The following is a 22,881-nucleotide window of genomic DNA, read 5'->3' as shown; positions in this document are numbered from 1 at the left end:
TACTGTAAAGTGCAATATTAATGCAATATCAGGGGTTTTCAATTCGAACGTGAAGATTGTGCGTTTGTCTTTATTTTCATAGTCATAATAGATGGTATTTAATTTTGTTGTATGAGGTGCAATAACGATAAAGTAAATTAAACTAAATATGTTAAAATTAACAGAACAGAATAACAGAGTGGGAAGGGGCCTTTGAGGTCTTCTAGTCCAACCCCCTGTTGGAGGAGACTTTATATCATTCCAGGAAAGTGGCTGCCCAGATTCTTCTTAAAAGCGTCCAGTGATGGCAGCGCTCACAATTTCTGAAGGCAAACCTGGTTAATTGTTCTCACCATTAAGAAATTACTCCTTATTTCTAGGTTGCTGCTCCCCTTGATGAGTTTCCATCCATTGCTTCTTTTCCTGCCTTCAGGTGCTTTGGTCTCCTAGGCTGACATGTAATCCATAAAGCCATAACGTGTAATCCCAGACCCAGAAACGTTTTTGAAATGAATTGAGATGCTTACCTGCTTTGTACGATATGGTGTTTGTTTTTGCCACGGATTTCTTATAACACAAGTAGGCTGATAATCCCCACTATGGAAACATAACATGGGAAAGGGCAGGTTAGCCTTCTAAGCCACAGAGAAACAAAACGTTGGATCATAAAGTGTTCGACAAATTTGACAACTCAAGCTATGTTCCATTAAAAGCCGCTTCTTTAAACCAACTTTTCCGATTGCAAATGGAAAGTGCTCAACCATCAGATGGAATAGTTTATTTTTTCATATAAGTAAAAGATAGCAACCTTTTTTTCTCCCCTTCTTTTTATTGGATTCGTGCTTGGGGCAATGCCTTTGGGGGCAATGCTTAGTTCTCCTAACTTGCAATTACTCACTCTAGGACTTCTTTTAGCAAAAACGTTACGCAATTCAATGATTACTGTGCAGGGCTAGCTTATTTCAGCTGCTAGCAACATGTCCATGCAAACAAAACATTTACGGTATCCCACTAAACGTTGCCACACATCTAAATTCCAGCGCAGACCAGAAGTAAAGGGAACAGGGGCTGCTAACAGAAGCATTTTGGACAGAGACATTTTGGGAGGCAAAAGGCGGTTTTCATGTATTATGTGCATGATAAAATGTACATTTGACTTAGCACTCAGAGCTAAAGTATAAACTAGCTAAGGGCATCGAGAACAGGCAGAGAACAAAATGTCCATTAACTGCAAAGACAGTAAGATAACTTTGGTGGATATGAATTTTTACAACATCCAAGCATGTAAAAATAATCATGAAGAGGTATCTTCTTAATCAACCACTTATACTCAACACATCTTATCTGACCTCTCCCAGTTCTAACATCTCACAAACTGATACCACTATTTTATTTTTTTAAGAGCTGCTTTCTAAGTTAGCCTTTCTCAGCATTGTGCTTTCGACAAACTGTATGAAAAGAGATAGGCTACGCGACTAGCTTCTTTTCTGTCACCTAAAACAGCCTACAGGTAGTCCTTGACTTATTGCAGGCCAAAATTTCCATTGCTAAGCAAAACACATTTGTTAAGTGAGTTTTGCACCGTTTTGCAACCTTTCTTGCGCAGTTGTTCATTTTCTGTATTTCGAAATGCCGACTCCTAGCCATTCTTTATAACAGAACAGCATGATATGCTTTGAAATAATAGAAACGACTGCCAAAATATGATATACTGTACAAGATAAAGGCTGGACATCTATGATATTGTTGTAAGGTTTAATAGCAAGGGCAATCTGGAATCTAGAGAATACAGTAAAATAAAATAAGCTTTGAAGATCAACTTGCTAGTGCATCTCAATATGGACCTCAGGACCAGCAATAAAATATATATATATGAAAAGTTCAAATAACACTGCAATTTGCAAGATGATAAATATGGGCAGGAGGACGTATAATCACACTTTGCATTACTTCTTCTACAATTATCCATTCCACAGAAACATTTATTACATGGGAAGCTATGTCTGCTTAATTTTTTTGTAAATTTTAAAATGAAGAAGGCTGCTGTTTTACTCTGTCACCATAATTAGTTCCAATCATTGTGATTGAAACACTATGCAAGCTCTTAGTAATTAGAAATAAATTTTAAAACTCAAGTGTGCTGATCATGCGTCTCTTTCAGCTGTCAAAATGCACATGGTTGTGCCTTTTTTCTAAGAAATGACCTAAAACCACATTTTATCATTTAAAAGCAGCCCTAAAGAATAGGGAGATAAGGAAAGCCTTCCGTTTTAACACATAGGAAGACTAGCAACACTATGAAAATGTTTATTTGTAAAAATAAACTATTAGCTTCAATTTCTTTTTAGATTTGAAGAAGTCCTTTTGATGCAACTGACAGTTAAAACAGGAGGTTTTCATTTTCTATAAGCCAGAATATCAGAAAATAGGTAACATCTGAAAGAGTAGTTTAATAATTTATGCCTTTAAACCAGAGAATCATTTCAGAACCATTATGTGAATCGTTAATAGTGAATCCAAAGAAGGTAAGTTAGCAATGGGTAATTGCCAGACTCTGATTTAAAAAATAATATTTGCACTTGAAATATTAGCCATTAAAGGCAATATTCAGGAAAAAAAAATCTCTTGGTATCAGATGCTAAATGCAAACAGGGATAAAACAGTGCAAATTCCCTGAGATATAGCAGGATGTGTCAGTGCTTCTTAACCTGGGTAAGTTTAAGAGGGGTGGACTTCAAACTCCTAGAATTCCCTAGTCAGGACCCCCATGGCTTTCTGGAGAATTCTGGGAATTGAAGTCTTAAACTTGCCCAGGTTGAAAAATACTGCTTTATGGCATTCAAGCAGTGCCAAGAACAGAAAGCATTGTAACACAACCAAGGAACGAAGAGTAGAACAATAGTTGCTCGCTCATGAAGAGCAGCATGGGAAAACGTAGCTAGAAACCCTATAATGGCTTGGGACCAGGTTATCTGAGGAACGGTCTCTTGCAGGTCACATCTACCTGACCCATCAGAACGAGGAGGCAGGGAATGTTGCTGGTCCCATCTCTGAGGGAGATACACCTGGTGGGACCCAGAAGAAGGGCCTTCTCTGTAGTGGCTCCTCCTCTCTGGAACCTCACCCCCCCCAGAGATTAGAATGGCTCCCACTCTTCTGGAAGGCGCTGAAGACCTGGTTCTGCTAGCAGGTCTGGGGAACCCAGAGCGGGATGGAGCCCATTAAATGGATTGTGTGATCTGCTGTCACTGGGAGGCAGATGCGGGGTGATTTTACTATATTCATTTATTTGATTTTATGAGTTTTATTGTTTTAAATTGTGGTTTTATATGTTGTGAGCCGCCTTGAGTCGCCATGGCAAATAGGTGGCAACACAAATCAAATCAAATCAATGAATGAATGAACGAATGAATGAATGAATCAATCAATATCCAACGAGGGGGGGAAAAATAACTCCAAATCCAGAAATCACCTTACCATACTATTGTTCAGGTTCTTGTCAACTTTACAGAAAGTATGTGGCGGGGTTTCCCCCTTGCTTGGGATAATGATACAGATGTCTGTGACCGCCAAGGTGTTCTGGGTCATGTTCTCCGAAGCTCTTCGATACGTGATGTACACTTTCTGGGAGGAGGCACCGCTGCTGATGTTTGCAGGGCGGCCAGACGGAGTGGTCTGGATGATTTCGCATCCCTGTTTCAACCTCTCTTTCCCGTCATATAAAACCCTAGACGGGAGACAAATGAAAAGCAAAGACTTCAGCGCTGCCATGGGCACGGAGCAAATTCAGCCCCCAAATAACAGCATGATCCCAGATCTTCCCTACAATAGGGGTGTCAAACTCGATGTCCCAACCAAACCTTGGGGGCAGGGTGGAGTTCGCAACCCTAAGTTCTAGACCTGCAATAAATTTGTTTTCTTTTTGTGTTGTGCAGGTAACCTTCAAGAAGTGAGGGAAGCTGAATGTCAACTAAAAAATACTTCTTTGGTCTTTTTAGTTGCCAGCAGAAAGAGAGTGGGGGGAAGGCAGTGCATTCCTTAAATGCTTCAGATAATCGCTTTGGCAACCGAAGCCCCTGAGGCGCAAGATAATATATTACTGGAGAGCATGATTGATGACTCTTGGCTATGGATGTGTCTCATTGCAGATTATACATCCAGGGGGTGAGGAGAAGACCCGGGTCAAGGGAGAAATGAATGATGTGTCAGAGTCGGCTGCAACCGGGAAACACTGACATGTCAACTCCTAATAAATCGATCTTTTTCACTCTGAGAGATGTGGCTAGAGACTTATGATTTGAATGAGGGTGCATGTCAGACTCCTGACACTCAATTTCATTGAGGGTCGCATCAGGGTTGCGTCTGACCTCGGAGGGGTGGGGTGATCCCATGACTCCGTGATGCTGCGACCGTTGTAAAGACCGAGTGCCTGAACTTTGATCACGTGACTGTGGGGATGGTCAGAAGTGCGAGAAGCGATCGTGAGTTTTGTTTTTTTTTTCAGTTCCATTGCATCCTTCAAATGGTCTCTAAACAAAAGTTGTAAGTGGAAGACTACCTGTACACCACTTCAGTCAGAATCTGTAACATACTCAAAATCAACTGCTGTATATAGGCACTTTTGCAAATAAATAAACGTTCTGTTCAATTTTAGTTTTGCCATCCAGTTTTGTATCTAAAGGCCCATTGGATTTATAACCGACACTTTACTATTATCATCTGACGCAGGAAAAAACAAAAGAACAGGATCACACTAAATGCAGACTCTTACACCACAATCTCCTCCCTGTGGCCCACGAGAAGCCAAAGGGAAGTCCATAAACAGGTCACTCAACCTTCCTCTTATGTTTCTCAGCTACAAGTACAGGTAAATAGTGGGAAACTTGCTGACCGCAAACCAAGAGGAATATATTAGCTGCTGAGGGCTTTGTCTTTGGTGTTGTCAAATCTCCAAATTGATGGCCATCCTTATATCTTGAGTGTCAACTCCAAAACATTTCTCTGGTCTTTTAGAGTTGCCAGCAGAACGGGAGTAGGGGTAGTAGCGCATTCCTTAAATGCTTTCATAGATAATTTCTAGGCGACTGAAGCTTCTGGCACACAAGATTATTACTGGAAAGCATGATTGATGACTCTTGGCTATGGATGTGTCCCATTGGAGAATATACATCCAGGGGAGTGAGTACACCCAGATAGCACCCACATGCTCACTCCTAATAAATCTTCTTTAAACTCTTGAGAGATGCGGCTAGAGAATTTAAATGGGGGTGGATGCCGGAGCCCTGACAGCGAGCTACATATCTGTGTGACAAAGTACTTTTGCTTATGCCAATTTTCCTACTAATGGGTGTTCTGGATGACCACAGATTCCAATACGTTTGAGAAAGGAAGAAGCTTGTTACTGAATCTTTTTGACAGCCATTTTATGCCTTTGGTATCTTTTAGGATATGTGGTATTTGAATTACCCCTAATATTCTAAATAATCATCTGCACCATAAATTCAATTAGGACATTATTAATATTGACAGTTCCATTTTTTTATGCCTTTCTCAACAACCTGAGGGAGAGAATTTCCTTTTTTTTTTCATAGCAATCAAATCCTGAGTCAGTTTTCCACGGAGTTAATTCATCATCATGTCAAGCCAGTCGATTCTTGCTCAGATGTTTTGCTTTTTATGTTAAGACTTTTTTTCCCCCCTAACATGCATTATTTTGAAAAGGTAAAGATTTTCCCTGTCCAGTTGTGTCCAACTCTAGAGACAGTGGTCCTTTCCATTTCTTACCCAAGGGAGCCAGGGTTGTCCAAAGACACTTCCATGGTCATGAGGCCAGCATGACTATACACCAAGGCGCATGGAGCGTTGTTACCTTCTTACCAGTGGTGGCATTCAAAATTTTTTACTACAGGTTTTGTGGGCGTGGCTTGGTGGGCATGGCAGGGGAAGGATACTGCAAAATCTCCATTCCCTCCCCACTCATGGGGGAAGGTTATTGCAAAATCCCATTCCCTCCACACCCCACGAACCTGCTTTCCAGCTCCATTCTCCTGTGCAGGGCAACCTGATCAGCTGGGACTCGGGAGGCAGAGTAGAGATGGGGTTGGTGGGGCCAGTCAGAGGTGGCATTTGCCGGTTCTCCGAACTACTCAAAATTTCCCCTACCGGTTCTCCAGAGCTGGTCAGAACCTGGTGAATATACCACCTCTGCTTCTCACCAAAGTACCTATTTATCTACTCACATTTGCACGCTTTCAAATTGCTAGATGGGCAGGTGTCAACTTTGCTCATCCAAACTGTGCAATCTTCACCTGAGACCCTACCCCAGGTACCCCAGACAAAATCCGTGGAAGGCCCTCCTCGCCCCAATTATGATCATTCCACCATCATGGTAAAAATGTAATTTTCTCAGGTTTCGTCGTTATAGACTGTGATTTTGCTGCCTGTTTTGTAATCAAATTTATTATCTCTTATTGCAGCTGCTGGACATTTTATGTCCCATAATGATGCCTTTTTTTTTTGTTGGTTTCGGTTGGTTTATTTTATACCTAGGTTTTACACACAGGCAATGAAATTAGGATAACTGGTCAGTTTAAAAATGCAACAGATGAACAGATCAATAGATGTCCCATCATTTGTCTGAAATAGCTGTGTCTTATTTTAAAATCAAGCATCCCTCCATAGTGGCTTTAAGTCAGCTACCACCGAAACAGAAAAATCATTATATTGTGGTTTTTTTTTCCTGTGCTTCTCCACATGTGTGCTTTTCCCTGGGAACTTTGATCCTTCAACAGGTTCTCTGTCAGTCCGACCCACCTCACAGTTGTGGAGAAAGAAAGAACAAGGGGTGTGCTGGCTGTCTTTGTTGTAAAAATAATAACGGTAGGGTGTAAACAGGTAAGTGAAATAATGTTCTCCTTTTAGCTCATCCTCCCCTTCCCGTTGAAAAACGAAGACTATGAAATCAGGGCATCTCCCCTCAAGTGTTTAATGCAGCTACCTCCTTCAAAAGTAGCAAGTACCAGAACTTGAGGGGGCGGTCACAGAAAAGAGAAGGTCGATCTCTTCTCCAAAGCACCCGAAGGCATGGATGGAAGCTCATCGTGAAGAGATCCAACCTGCAACTGAGGAGAAATGTCCTGAACCACGAGAATGATTCATCAATGGAGCCGTTTGGCTCCTGGGTTTGTAGGTGCTGCATCACTGGATGTTTTTTTTAAAAAGAAAAATTGGGCAGCTGTTTGTTTGGGATGGTATGTAAGATCTCCTGCCTTCGATAGCGGGGTTGGAGCAGAAGGCCTCCAAATTCCCTTCCAACCTGATGATTCTATGACTCCATGTAAAGGCCCCGAGTGACTGTTTCAAAGGCTTTTCTGGTTGCTTTACATTTCAGTAGGGATCTCAGGAGAAGTGAGTATGGATGCACACCCAAATGTGGGAAAGCCATCAACATGGCCGCATTTATCCTCTTGAAGGATGCAGCTGCTTTAAAGCTCCAAAGGCAGGTGTTTCAATCACCCGACATACGTTATGAAAGGTTGATTTCAAACCCTTTGCCCAACCTATTCAAAATATCTTCAATTTCATTCCCTACGGATGCTTCTTCAATTCCCACCAGGTTTCCCCAGAACAATAAACTTAGTAGAGTAAATCTAACTTACCCCAGATCTGTAAGTGGGGGTTTGTCCCTTCCCCTCCGGTAGCACATATATATTTGGGGCCCCATGAGGCTGCCATTGTTGAGATCAGCAGAGAGTCCTGATGGAGTGACGTCAATGCATTGGTATCCAGGAGGGACCTCTTCCCCAAGAGATTTAATTATCACCGCCACATCTGTGATTGGTTCTTTGGGCTTTGCAAGCTGATGGCAAGCATCGTTGAAGTGAATTTCCTCTTCAAGTGGTTTGGAAATATCGGTTAATCCCGCCACCACAAAATAGTCAGCAACCCGAGATCCTCTGTCTTCCATTTTCCATTCCAGAAAGTTCTATCTGGTGAAGGATTAAAAACAAAACAAAATAACATAGTCAACTTGACCATATGGAACTATCCACCCACTTTGATGGCACAGTGGTTAGAGCGCAGTACTGCAGGCTACTTCTGCTGACTGCCAACTGACTGCGATTTGGCCGTTCAAAACTCACCAGGCTCAAGGTTGACTCAGCCTTCTGTCCTTCCCAGATGGGTAAAATGAGGACCCAGATTGTTGGGGGCAAGAGGCTGACTCTGCAAACTCTTTAGAGAGGGCCGTCAAAGCACTATAAAGCAGTATATAAGTCTTAAAGTGCTACTGCTATCCCTTAAAACCGGCAACTTTCAAGAACCATTATTACATTTTAGGGAAATGACTTGGTCGTGTTCAGTTTTCGGTTTAACATTTTTACTGAGTTATAAAATATCATAAGATACAAAATACAAAAGTAAATAAGAAAAAGAAGGGGGGGGGAGAAGTGAGGAAGGATAAACGAAAAAGAAGCACTGACTTCTGACGCTCTCTGTTGCAGTAAAATAAGGCACTAACATAAAATCACAACTTTTTGCTTTTTCATAATAATGTGAACAAGCCATTTCTATAAAGACCTATCTGTCTAATCTGTAAAACCCAAAATCAAGTTTTCATTCTTGTCCACTTTAAGCACGAAGTCCACGCGGAAACAAAAGTACTTATATTCTTTTCTTTAATCAAAGTCAGCCACATTCAGTTTTATGTAGAAAATATTTCTCCTCCCACCCCCTCATAATGGAATGGAAATACACTTAGATTTCAGGGTTTGGTTATACACCCAGATTCCAACTTCATTACAGTATACAAAGCTCAGATATGTCCATTTATCAACAGACCAGAAGCATAAAGGGCTTGTCTAGTTGTGAACTCAAAACATTCACAATACTGGACACGCACAGTTCTTTCTTTGCAATAATAGCATAATTACTTATCAAGATACTCACTTTTCAGCCTTCTGGCTACGATTAACCATAGTGTACAACAGTGTTCCTCAACCTAGTCAACTTTAGGGTGTGTGAATTTCAACTGCCACAATTCCCAAGCCAGCATAGACGAGTTGAAGCTTACGCATCTTAAAAAGTTGAGACGGTTGAAAAACACTGGTACGTAAAATCACCACGTTGTGTTACATACCGTATAAAACACAACGCCAACATCGTTTTAAGCAACTTATTGTACTGGAACCTTGAAGTGAAATTATAGCCTCAGCCCTCAAAAGCAATTTGTGCTGACATAATGGAACTTCAATATTTTTTCAAACACAATATCGGCTGGGTGAGCACATGCTTGTAACAGTTTAAATAATGCAAACCAGATTGGCCCCCTTCCTACTCTCCCTGACCCCCACAAGCATTATTTTGTACCAGTGAGTAAAAGGGAAATTAAGAAAATAACTGTATGCACCACAGAAATATCAAGTACAGAAGGACAAATCATAACTAATAATTTAAAAAGAAAAGAAGGGACATGCTAAATATACGCTCTAATTTTTTTTCCTCCAGATCAAAGCACCTTACCTGGAGATTTCCCTTCACAATATTTCTCTGTTAATAGCAATCCTGTGGGGCAGCTTACACTGAAAAAGATAACTAGCCCAGTGAGTTTTGAGGGGTGGGTGTGGGGGAAATGAACTTGAATTTAATGGGGCTTGCGCACAGACAAACACACATATTGGGATAAAGTGGATTAGATTTTCCATAGAGCTGTCTCGAGTGTCCAGGTTGGGAGGAGCTCCAGTCTCGGCTCTTCCAGGCTGAGCTTGAAAATTGAGGAACGCCCCCTCACCGTCACATGGTCCTCGGGCACTCCCCAGTTTTTTGCTCAGCCTCGTGGCTAACAGGCTGTTTTTCCCTTGCTCCGGTCGTTCAACATTCTAGGCCTCTTCTCTCATCGCTTTCACGTGGATCACCGGCAGGCAGCGCAGGAACTCAGGTTTGAACTCCCCAGGGAGTGTTTTTAATATCCGAGCCGTTTCTTTAAGGGGAGAAAACGAGCGCTTCGAGCGCTCCCCCCCCCAGCTTCGTTTGCCGCCTAATCGCTCCGCGCGAGGCCGCTTCGTTTCTGCCTGCCTCTCCTCGCCTTAGCCGCCGTTCCCCCCCGCGAACGCCTTCTAGCCCAGGGTACGCTTCCTGGTTCTCCCAAGGGCTCTAATCTTCCCTGGGAGTTTACCGCCGCTGGGCTGCCTCCGTTACTTGCGGCCTCCATCTTGGGCCCCCTGTGGCATCCGCCATCTTGGGTGTGCCCTGGAACGGCCGCCATCTTGGGTGTGCCCTGGAACGGCCGCCATCTTGGGTGTGTCCTGGAACGGCCGCCATCTTGGGTGTGCCCTGGAACGGCCGCCATCTTGGGTGTGCCCTGGAATGGACGCCATCTTGGGTGTGTCCTGGAACGGCCTCCATCTTGGGAGTGGCCGCATGGCCGTCCGCCATTACTAGAGGCCCTTTTACAGGCCGCAGCCTTAACTGACTATTAGGCAGCCTGGGATTCCTTGTCTCAGCCTGTCTTTTATTCTACCAACAGGCCTCCTGCAGAAATAGGGTCTGTTGGCCCTGCAGCCTTTTTCCCCAGCAGGCGAAGTAGCAGCTCTGCCCCCTCACCCCTTCCCCGGTCCGTCCGGCAGGGGTAGCTGCCTGGCGTTCACCTTTCTGGCTGATTGGTCTCTGGGCTAGGCCCTGGTTCGTACCAAACCTCTATTTTAAACAGAAAAATTTTTTTACTAAAAGGGGGCGTGGAACGTGCGTTGGGATTCCCGGCCTCCCGTAGGCCGCATCCAGACCTGGTTTCAGCTTACATTATTCCCTTCTGCCTGCGGCCCCAGGGTCATTGGTTTTTTTTTTCAGAGGCCTACCAGTAGGCCGCATTGCTTCCTGACTCCTGGGCAGATCCTGGGACTGCTCAAATACCTTGCAATTCTGCCTAAGTCTCCCCAACTAAGGAGTTATTTGCTTGCCATGTCCCTTCCCGGTTCGCCCGGCAGGGACAGCTTGGCTGTTCATTCTGGCTGATTGGCCCCGGCTAGGCCCTACTTCCCAACACGTTACAGAACAATTCTGTGGCCTTGACAAAAAGGGGGTGCAACACGAGCACTGGGAGTTCCAGCCTCTGCTTAGGCTGTACCCAGACCCGTTAACCGCCTCGCATTAACCAGAAAATTTTTTCCTTTTTCTCTCCTCTCCAGATGGCAGACGACAATACCTCTCGTGGCACTTCTCTGAAGGCCAAGGCCAAATCCCACCACCTGCGCAAACAGGCACAGGAACCATCCAAAGCTTCCCAAAGGGATGCCCTCAGGCGACACAGGGCCCTCGGAAGGGAAATTGACAGACGCTCTCAGGAGTCAAGCTCTGTGTCCCGGGACCCTTCCGTTCCATCAACCTCCACCCATCCTCCTCTCCCCTCCCCTCCTGCTTCTGCTTCTCCCCCACAGCCTGGACAGGCCCCTGAGGTCACCTTGCCCACCACTGCTGTAGAACTGCGCCCGGAGGAGTCTCTCCCCATGGCGGAAATACCCGAAAACCTAATGCAGGCTATGGAGCTGGCCATCCGGCAAAGGGTAGCGCAACAGATGCAGCAGCTGGCCGGTCTGGCTCCCTCGGCCCTGCGGCCCCCGAGGCTCTAGGATCAGCGGCCTCGCGTGGTCAGGCAACTCCCAAGAGGACTTAACCTTACCTTTGGAGTTGGAGGGAATGGAGGCCCAAGAACCCGGGGACCCTTCCCTCTTTGGGGACGAGCAGGACCTTGACATGAGGTCCCTCATAGGCAGTGAACTCTTTTGGGAACAGGTCCCTAGAAGGGGACATGTCGGAGGACGAGGGCCTCCCTCCAGGTCAGCCCGCGTTTCTAGGGCTCTTTAAACCGCACCTATTTAGGTCCCTCCTGTTCAAAGCCAGGACCACCTCGGCCTGAACCCCCTCCCCACCCAACCCAGCGGCGGCAGGGTTCCTCCCGACTCTCTCTTCTCTCAGCCCGTGGCGAAACTGAGGTGATCCCTGTCCCGCCCATATTCTCAGACATGGTTTCTAGGCAGCTGGCCTCCTCGGGGCCCCCTCCCCCAACGCCCAGGACAAGCGGTTTTTTAACCTGGAACCGCAGTTCTCCACCTTGCTCGACCCTCCCCGTGGACGCAGCCCGTGGTGGGCCTGGTTTCCCGCTCTACTCCCAGCGACTCACTCGATGCTCTCCAGCCCGAGGACAAGCGAGCTGAACTGGCCCTGTGCCGCGCTCACCTCTCTGACGCTTGGGCAGTCAGGGCTTCCACTGCCGCGTCGTTTTTCACCAGGTCTTCCATCAGTGGCTCCAGCAGCTCAAGCAGCATGTCCCCACAGCCAATCTCAGGGCGCACCAGGACATTGCCAAGATCCTGGCCGCGCAGAGTTTTGGCAGACGCCACCTTCCAGGCGGCAAAGTTCTCCACCAGGGCCATTTCGTCCCCAGGTTACCGCCCGCCGTCTACTCTGGCTCCGCCACTGGCAAGCGGACGTTAAAAACAAGACTAAGCTAGCAACAGCCCCCATCTCTGGGGAAGTTATTTGGACCGGTTCTCGACCCATTCCTGGCCGAGACCCGGAACAAGCGCAGTACCTCCCTTCCCTCTCTAGGAGGTCCGACTTCAGAGGCTCCCCCTCTCCTCGCCAGGGTTCTTCTCACTCCTCCTCCTTTGCCAGATACTACCGATCCTCTCCTATAGATCTCCCTACGAGCGGAGCCGGATGGGTCCGGAGGTACTTCTTCCAGGGCCCTCCCGGGATCCGGGGAGGTTCGTTCCTGGCCGTTCTCGATAATGCAGTCGCCCTCAGGCGCTTGTCCTTTAAAAAAAAAAAAAAAAAAAAAAAAAGAGGAAGGAGTGCGAGAAGGCCTTCTCTACTCCGACCTTTAACCCCCTGCTTGCAACAGGCTCCTACCCCAGGAGCACTCTTGTCCTCCTCACCCTGCCCTGGGCAACTGGTCGGCAACACATCTACCCCCATTCAATGCTGGCAGGGGTCCCTTCTTGCGCTCCCGGGCCTCACACAGATCTCTGCGCCTCCCCTCCTTCTCTCTGTCCCAGAGTTCTCCCAGGGGAATTCCCAACACGGGTCGATCTTCCCAGTTTCTTGAATCCCGGTCCCAGTGCACACCTGTTGGCCTCTTTGGCGGGACTGCCTCCCGGATAGCTCCGCCTCCTCTTTAGGCCCCTTGTTGAGACATTCCAACATCCAGGGTTTTCTCCTGTTGGGCATGCCTTCCAGCGGGTCATCAGGGTTCCAGGAGAGATTCTATTCCAGACGGGCCCCACCATGCAGGACTAGCCAAGCTTTGGTATGTCCCAACCTGGACACTCGAGACAGCTCTATGGAAAGGGGCGTTGGTTCTTACCTGATACGCTTCTTTTTCGTAGAGCTGTTGAGAGTGTCCAGCCCCACCCAGTAGGCCGCCTGGTGGGAAACCTGGCTGTTCGACCGAGCAATCTAATATATTTTTTCCTGAGTGTGATGAGAACAGGACTTTCCTTCTCGTCTGTGCAAAAACCTGGGGAGTGCCCGAGGACCATGTGACGGTGAGGGCGTTCCTCAATTTTCAAGCTCAGCCTGGAAGAGCCGAGACTGGAGCTCCTCCCAACCTGGACACTCTCAACAGCTCTACGAAAAGAAGCGTATCAGGTAAGAACCAACGCCCCTTCTACTAATTCCTATAAACCAGGGTCTCCAACCTTGGCAACTTTAAGGCTTGTGGACTTCAACTTCCAGAGTTCCTCAGCCAGCAAAGCTGGCTGAGGAACTCTGGAAGTTGAAGTCCACAAGCCTTAAAGTTGCCAAGGTTGGAGACCCCTGCTATAAACAATAAAAATAATAAAACAGACTAACCTAATTGAAAGGGACCTTGGAGGTCTTCTTGTCCCAAACCTTGCTCAAATATAAGATTTTATTCCATTCTGGACAAATCTGCTCTTAAGAACCTCCACCGATGGAAATCCCCAATTCCAGATACAAGCCATTCCACTGGTTAATCGTCCACACTGCCAGAAAATATCTCCTTAGTTCCAGGTTGCTTCTCACCTGGATGAGTTTCCATCCCTTGTTTCTTGGTCCATTGTTTCAGGTGCTTTGGGAAATAAGTTGATACCCCCCACCCCCTCTTCTTTGGGGCAGCCTCTTAAATATTGGAACGCTGCCATCATGTCACCCCTAGTCCTTCTTTCCTCTAGAATATCAATACCCAAATTCTGCAACGGATCTTCACAAGTTTTAGTCTACTGGGCCTTTAATCATTTTAGCTGCTCTTCTCTGCACTTTGTATTTCTTTTATGGAGTTGATGTTCTCGTCAGGTCTACTAGCGATACAGCAAATTAAGAGTCTTATTTACCAATTCAGCATTGACCTGAAGAACAATCGATTTGGAAGGTACCTTGGAGGTCTTCTAGTCCAACTCTCTACTTGAGCAGGAGGCCTTACGCTACTCTAGACAAATGGCTGTCTAATCGCTTCTTTAAAATCCTCCTTCTTATCATACTGTATTCATTCATTCATTCCACTTTGCCTTGAATGTCCGATTTCTGTTGACAGTTTATCCCACAGCTGCCACCAAATAACTGTAGGGGATACATATAAGCACATGTGTGCAGGCATTCACACATACACACACAGAGTGTACAGTAGGTTGACTGTGACTGATTTCCATGAGAGCCTCTAAAACCCACACCCACAATCTTATTGCATATCCCCCCCATTCTGCTGCTATCCGCTATTTCCCCCTAGGAAAACTCCCTCTCTGTCTATTTTATTTAGAAAAAGAAAGAGAAATCTTCTTTTTTTATCCACAGCTTAAGCAAAGAGAGAAACGATAGCTAAAGGCTTTTCCCAGACTGAGCATTGCTGATTCACTAAGTATTGAAGTCTTTAATCCTGCATTAAGGATAAAGAATTAGAGAGAAGGCACGAAAGGAGAAAGGAAATAAACAAAAAAAAAATGGATCAATGACTTTTCAATCACTGCTCCTTCACTGTGGAAGCCCCACAACTGAGACCACAGTCTATAAAATAAAATAAGCTTCAAACCAGCATTTAGTTTTCTTTAGTCTCTAGTTTGCCTCTAACTTATCAGCACAACTGAGACGGCAGTTCTTACTGAATTTAAAGCCAATCCTTTATCACCAGGGATTGAGGTTTCTTCTCTTACCTGAGACTCAGCTATCTCTGGGGTGAGACCCAAGGAAGAAGGAAGATGAAAGCCAAAAGGAGCTCCCCTCGTTTTACTCAAAGCTTATTGGAGAGCCGAAAACTCCCAGCTCCCAATTGGCTCTTCAGCATTTGAGTTTCTTGGGCTTCTTCTATTGTCTCTGCCCATCACTTAGATCCACAAGTCAGTTCATCGTTCTTCCACTCTTCAATCTTCAGATGTATTGGAACTGCAACCCTTACAACAGGGGGCCTCCAAGCCAGCAATAAATCAGGATGGGTTTACGCTGGTTTTGTTTCACCGGTTCCAAGAACTGAGCCTCGATACAATCAAACGTATTTTTAAATTACGGCCTGCCAGCCTTCAAGGGAAGTCAGGATGACATGCGTAGCCGTCATTCGCCGCTTTCACTTCCCACTTGTTCTCAAAGGACATAAAGAAAGGACAAGGACTAAGGAAGACCCAAGAGTTGCCTAATGACTAAAAGGGTCCAAGCAGGGGAAACGTTTCCATCACTCGGTTGGGTAATGTTGAAGAATCTCTCTGTCCCCTTGACCGACATTTCCTTCCCTTTTTGGACTTCCTATGCATCACTAAACACCAAGAAGTGCCACTGATTTGCTCTGCCAGAGCAGTTCAGTTACATTCTTTAATCGTCAATCATTCCCTCAGTCAAGCCGGCTGGAAGAACATACATTCCACTTTTTTTAAAAAAAAAATAAATTTATTTATTTAATGTTTTGTCAGTTAAAAACAAACGTTCGCATTTTACAACGTTGCGAAAGCAGTGTATACATTTGCATTTGATTTCTATTCACGTGTTCTACCTCTTTGTATCTACTTCTTCATCATTTTAAGCATTATATATGGTACATACATACATGCATTTTTATTTACATTCATTTACACCTAAACCTTATTGTTTTATGATGTTACAAAATTATCATTCAACTCCTTTTCCTTATTCCTTTGTACCAGGCATCTCATATTTTATAATATTCTCCTTCTTCCTTATCTTTCAATAACTATTCCGCTTCTAAGACTAGACGGAGAAAGCCTTCACAAATACAGCGAGGAAACATCTACCCTTCGAGCCAAATTGATTAAAAAAAATAAGATTCATTGCTCCGATTGCATTACTCCTTGTCTTCCGGGACAAGAAGCAACAGATGGAAACGAATCAAGGAGAGATCCAACCTAGAACTATGGAGACATTTCCTGGCACTGAGAAATCAGTAGAAAATCTTGCCTTCAGAAGTTGTGGCAGCTCTGTCGCTGGAGATTTTTAAGAAGAGACTGGACTGCCATTTGTCCAGAATGGTATAACGTCTCCTGTATGAGCAGGGGTTGGACTACAAGACCTTCAAGGGCCCTTCCAATTCTGTAATTCTGTTATTCTGATTCAGAGTAGGGACAAGCACAGAAAGTCTCTATTACTGGCTCTCCCAGCTGCATTTTTGCAGTCACAGCTTCAATTTTTTATATATATATATATATATATATAAAGGATTAGCCATAAAGATAATTCCTCAGAGTGTGGGAAGGGAGATAGGACTTCCAACGATGACATCTCATCATCTCTCTCCATGACTACTGAAAAGTGGCTGTGTTGCTTCAGCCCCGCTAATATGACGCTTCCACCCCGCCTCTCATAACTCTGGTAAAAAGAATTGCCAGCTCTATTTTGCTGATGAAGTAAGAGAAAGACAGACACAAAATATTTATGGGGTGACCCAAACAACACAAATACAGCTCATTTCTCCCAAAAGACAAAGCAGTTTCCATCTAACGATGACCTGTATCTTCACAGGAAAGAACTGGTTTCACCTTCCTTAATCCCTGGAAGCTGATGCTATTTTATCAAACACGCCGATCTAATTGATTTAAAAGAAAATACAGATAGGGTTTTGTTTTTTAATTGAAACAGAGGGAGGAGATCTCAGATTCTTTTTCCAAATGCAAATACTCCCTCGAAAATGTGGCTCCCCGTTGCAGTGGAGGGTGAGCATTTGTTTAAAAGCCAGCCAGGCTCTCTGGCAGAAAAGAAAACAGGAATGACTCATCCGAGTTCAACAGAGAATCCTCCATCGAAATGGTTAATTCTCAAAAAAAAAAAAAAAACCTCTCCAAGGATTTCACGGAACTGCAGATTTGGTAAACCTTATTTAACAAATCTTTTTCCCCCCCCGCCCCCCCCCTTAAACAAACCAAATAATCTCCCTTTAACCTCCTGGACTGATGACTGTATTTATTAAAAAGAAGAAAGCAGATCATTCTTGTTTTTCAAAATGATCATTTTCTCTCATCCTAGCAGTTTTACACTTTGAAACCGAGAAATAAATGTTTTCCTACCTCTCACTGGAGGATCAGAGTCGTCCTGCAAAAAAAAAAAAAAAAAAAAAAAGAAAGAGCCCGTTCTCTAGCAGAAGAGTGAAAGTTTTGAAAAAATAAAATAAAACCCAGTAAAGGTTACCTCATAGCCTCCTGCCATGTCAGACAACAATTGCCTAATAACTGCACATTTCACTTCTGAGAAATTAAAGCGGGGCATGTAAAACGATGATTACATCGATTATATCTTTTTATGACAATTTATTTGGTTGTGCAATTCCTTTCGGCTTCCTTCTTCTGAAAAATCATATTTATTTCCGACCCCCCCAACAAAAATCCACGTTCCATTTGTTATCCTAAGGTGCAACGGATTTTAACTAATCAGAATTTCTTCTCAAGTTCATTTGTTCACTAGCTTACTGTCCTATACATTTTTGAAGAACCTCAGGAAATGAAGGAGTTCTCCGTACTTTTATTCCTGGGGAGAAAGATACGTTTAGCCGAACGCAGAGAAGGTTTGGGGAAGACTTTATAGCCGTCTTCCAATATTTGAGGTTCTGTCACAGAGAAGAGGGGTGGGTCAAGCTACTCTCCAAAGCACCTGAGGGCAGGACAAGAAGCAATGGGTGGAAACTGATCAAGGAGAGAAGCGACCTGGAACTAAGAAGGAATTTCCTGATAGTGAGAACAATTAACCAGTAGAAAAGCTTGCCTCAGAAGTTGTGGGTGCTCCATCAATGGAGGTTTTCATGAAAAGATTGAACAAGCATTTATCTAGGACTGAATGAGGATTCTTGCCTTGGCGGGGTTAGACTAGAAGACCGCTGAGGTCCCTTTCAGCTTTATGATTCTATTTCTATTTCAATTACACGTAACAGTAGCAACCTACATAGCTGCCTACTTCAGGAAGTAGACAGCCACCTAATATTCACACATATGGAATTACATAGATGAATGAATAATATTAGCATTCCAGCAATGTAATCAAGAAACACTTCAAAATACATTGTTGGTTATTGTATCAACTGGCCCTAAACACTGTTTTTTTTCCCTTCTGTTCAGTCCTGTCTGATTATCAGACACAAAGTAACAGGATTATTTAAGACAGAAGAGCAGTACTTTCATCTGGTTTATCCCGTTTTTTCCTTCTTTTTATTTGGTCAACATGAATGAAAAAAAACTTCCATGTGATGGGGGACATTCCAAATTTAAATTCTATTTTTTTCCCCAAGCAGAATACAACTACTACATGCATCAACATTTTCTTTTTTTTTCAAAGCAAGCCATAATTAATTTTGTTTCTTATTAAAAAGAACAAAAGCAATTTTATCCAATTGCAACAAGCCTGGGCTACATCACTTTCCTTTGCATCACCACCCAATAACCATCTCATTCAGCAAAGCACACACTGACGCATCTGTCAACCGACACCATATTAACTGATTGGCCAATAAATCTACATCTTCAGAAGATTTAAATGTTATGAAGTGCAAGAATAAATTTCACCAACTTGGAAAGTAGATTACAAGAAAGGAAATCTTTGCTGCCCTTGACATCTTTTCATGTTGCCTGCTGGGAAAGTTGCACTTTTCCCTATAAATAAATCTGGTTCTACATTTCAGCGCAGAAGCCCAAGGAAAGCTTTCATTATTCAGTTAACTTTGCCCGAACAATTCCAGATGTTAAGTTACGGTCTTATACAAATTCCCTCCCAAACCCTGTTATCATAACTGTTCTCCTTTTGTAGCCCCGCATTACAACACAATAGCTAAGTTGCTCCCCTGAAGATGAATTGAAATCAAAGGTACCACTTGCCAATATCTGCTCCAGAGCAAAAATTAAGATATTTCTCCTAGATGGTTGAGCCACGAGATCCTAAGCCATTATTTTTAAGAGTCAACATCGATACTTAGATACCGCCACTTTATAATCCCTTTTAAGACCACACCCAGAATACTGCATCCAATTTTGGTCACCACAATATAAAAAAGATCTTGAGACTTTGGAAACAGTGCAGAGAAGAGCGACAAAAATGATGAGAGGGGGTGAAGGCTAAAACATATGAAGAATGGTTGGAGAAATTGCATATTGTCTAGTTTAGGGAAAAGGAAGAGTAGGGGTGTCATGATAGCATTGTTCCAGGATTTGAGGGACCGCTACAAAGAAGAAGGGGTCAACTTATTTTCCAAAGCATCAGAAGGCAAGATAAGAAGCAATGGACGGGAAATGAACAAAGGGAGAAGCGACCAAATTCCCTGACAGTAAGAACAATCCACCAGTGGAACGACTTGCCCCCAGATATGGGTACTTCAGCAGTAGAGGATTTTAAGAAGAGACTGGACACCCATAACAAGCAAAAGTCCATGTCCATTACTGAAATCAATACCTCCCAGGATTAGGTCCTTGCTGTTTTGCCTTTAATAATTGAGAAAATGAAAAATAAGAAAATATTGGATAGCAGAAAGGTAGGACGAGACGTGAACCATAATGTTCTTTAAACTATCCAATGCATCATTTGACTAATTGGCTCACTTCAAACATTAAATTCAAGAGTGAAAGCCATACCTCCCACCCACTCAACATTTCCAGAATACACACGAAACATAAATCTTGATTGGGGTTGTGCCCAAGACACATTTGTGCATTTTTTTAAAAATAGAACATGAGATCAGCAGGGTTCCAAAAGTCACTGCCATAATTAACAAGCTGTAAAGTGTTATTAGCATCTGACCTGCTGGTTATTAAAGAAGGGATAACCATAAAAATCCCATAGCCTTTACAGTTCACACTGCTGTTCTGTTGGAGGAAAAATACTAATCGCTCTGTTTTTGAAGTAACTGATATTATGTAGACAAGGGAGAACATCATCGAGAGTTGGCACAGATAATGGCCTCAGTGGGCACATTCTGGGCACTATTAAAGGCAGCAAAGTGGAAAATGGGTCCATTTATGCATGTACATTTTCCTATCTTTTCAGTCCTCTCAATCGGATGCAAGAGGAACGTTCTGATAAATTAGGGATTCATTAAAAGGGTGAGTAGCGTTTGAATTTTCATCTCCACTAGCAAACTGGGTTGAGCCACTGTGAATGATGTTTATCCAGTCTAATTATCAGTTTTACGTGGTTCAACTGAATTTGCAGGCCTACTGAGCAAAACCCCAAATCATTTCTTTCTTCACTCTATGCCAAAGGTCTCCAAACTTGGCAACTTAAAGACTTGTGGACTTCAAATCCCAGAATTCAGAGAATTCTGGGAGTTTGAAGTCCACAAGTCTTAAAGTTGCCAAGTTTGGGGACTCCTGTTGTATGCAGTGAAACTTTTCACCACGTTTACGATGCTGCAAGAGTGCAGATCAAAATCAATGTCAACAAATGATTTGTAGCTGTAGATAATTACTACCTCGGTTCTTCCTGATCTTTGAGACTCCGTTGATATATAGATATCTTAAAAAGAAAAAAAAATGATGGAAGCTTCCTAAAACAAAGCTAAATCCAAACCGAAATTTATTCCTACACTCCCCAAAAAATCAAATTATAATGCCATTTATAATGCCAAAAGTCATTAATACAGTTACTGATCATGGATGAATAACAAACACTAAAGCACCTAGCCATTTCTAACATGAACTTCCAAGTTATTAATCTATATTTCCTCTAATGTCAAACACTAAAAAAAAAACAAATCTAAAGGAAAGTTACCGTATCCATTGGAAACCAGAAAATGAGGGGGAAGTGGGGTGGAAATCACATCACGACTCTTCCAAACAAATCTGAGGCATCTAATTTTAGATAGTATAATCCCCTCCTTACTCAACGTACATTCAATTACAGAATATAGACCATCCTCACTCACAGAGAACAGTAAACAAGTGAGTTAAACTAACCAATCAATATTGCATTTCCTGGAAGACTGGTGAAAAAAAATGAGTATTGGGGTCTCCCTAGAACCCCCAAATTGTTACAGAACTCTGGACAAATTCTCAATCCTTTATTATATTGGCCTTCTAATACTGACACTTGATGTTCAAATCTTTATTACTGTCATAGATCAGCACAGACACTTGATACTCAAATTTTGAAAGGTGTTCGCAAAAGCTAGTCGTCAGGTTTCCAATTATTAACCTGCTTCCTCCCAATTTTCCAGTTCCCCATAAAAGCAATTTTCTATACCCCTGAACTTTACCTTGCGTGTCTCACTCTCCCTCTTCCACCAAATTTTATCCTTCCTTCCAATGTAAATTCAATTTGTAGCAAGCAGTTTCCCCCTCCACATATTTCTCACATTTAAATATATTCTCCGAAGAAGAAAATATTTTGGGACATGAAAGTTCACATGCTATCCGGTTAACCTTACAGAATTAGAATTCAGTTTCTCCTGTGAACGTGTTTATAAAAGACCAAAAGAAGTACCTAACGCTATAAATACAGCCATTCCAAATGCCTGTCATCGCGCTGTTCACACAATCATAACAACTCAAGCAGTTAAGCTCCCAGCTCTATTTTCCAATAGCAAACATCCACGTGTCGGATTACTAATCCTATGTAAGTTACCTCAGAGAAAAAAAATAACCCTTTTTTTAGAAAAAAAATCATCCTAAACGCCAATCTGAAAATACCACCACTACTACTTACAACCAGTAATAATCCTGTACTAAAAATACTATCGAAGAAAATCTTTTTTCAACCTCTGCTTCAGTCTCCCGGTAATGAAAATCAAGCATATTTATTTCTGTTTCAACGCAAAGCAAGAATTGCTTACCTAATTTCTCAGGTCTGAAAGTTGGAGTAATTTAAGCATTTGTGCTATATATCCCAAGAAAGTTAAGGATTCTTCTTGTACGCGGCAAAATGTCAATATTCTAAACTGTTTTTAATCTTCCTTTACTGATGCATGTGAATCTTCCGCTTCTTTACAAACAGAAGACTCACGCCCTTCAATATAAATGAAATAGGATATACACAGTAAACACTTAATTATCATTCTACGTACAAGGAATGTGATAGATGTAGCCAACCTATAATTATAATGCTACATAAATGGAACCGGATATATACCGGAGCTGTTATGTTTACATGAAATAGGAACACAGATGGCATTTAGCAAAAAGCAAAGCTGGCATTTTCACCCAAATCCTTTTCTCTGAAAGGGGAGAGCGGGCTCTCAGATTTGATGGCAATAAAATAAAAGAGGCAAGCTAGCTTTCCTGGCGGGGAGGAGAGAGAGAGAGGAGGGGAGGGAGGGTCTAAAATGCAGGTTGAGTTTCTTCCCAGGGGAAACTCCAATGACGGACGGACGGGCATCGACCGGTACAACTGCGCTGCATCGGATTTAAAATGCCTGACAAAATGAGAATTTAGGATGGGAATATTGAGATGAATCAAGCTGGAAGAGGCAAACTAGACCCACTCTGC

At 43.3% G+C, this 22,881-nt stretch overlaps 1 protein-coding gene across 3 annotated transcripts in view; it reads right to left on the bottom strand.

Annotated features, from left to right (window-relative positions):
- The window catches only part of DENND4A (DENN domain containing 4A), an 89,510-nt gene that overhangs the window by 65,381 nt on the left and 1,248 nt on the right, over nt 1-22,881 (bottom strand). The window contains exons 1-4 of one of the 3 annotated variants that reach the window (XM_087941837.1): nt 17,490-17,569; nt 7,638-7,967; nt 3,457-3,706; nt 507-576 (exon numbers count right to left, since the gene is read on the bottom strand). In XM_087941837.1, coding sequence (XP_087797963.1) covers nt 507-576; nt 3,457-3,706; nt 7,638-7,945 — 628 coding nt within the window. In that variant the 5' untranslated portion in view covers nt 7,946-7,967; nt 17,490-17,569. Of the gene's footprint in view, nt 1-506; nt 577-3,456; nt 3,707-7,637; nt 7,968-17,489; nt 17,570-22,881 lie in introns of those variants that run through there. The other 2 variants (XM_026709249.2, XM_087941836.1) reach the window with 2 other exon arrangements.

Source organism: Pseudonaja textilis, chromosome 13 (genome assembly GCF_049901715.1).
Source record: "Pseudonaja textilis isolate UNSWEBS1 chromosome 13, rPseTex1.2, whole genome shotgun sequence".
Classification (NCBI taxonomy): Eukaryota; Metazoa; Chordata; class Lepidosauria; order Squamata; family Elapidae; genus Pseudonaja; species Pseudonaja textilis.
Note: the sequence above shows the minus strand (reverse complement) of the source record. Positions and strands in the feature narration are given on the sequence as shown.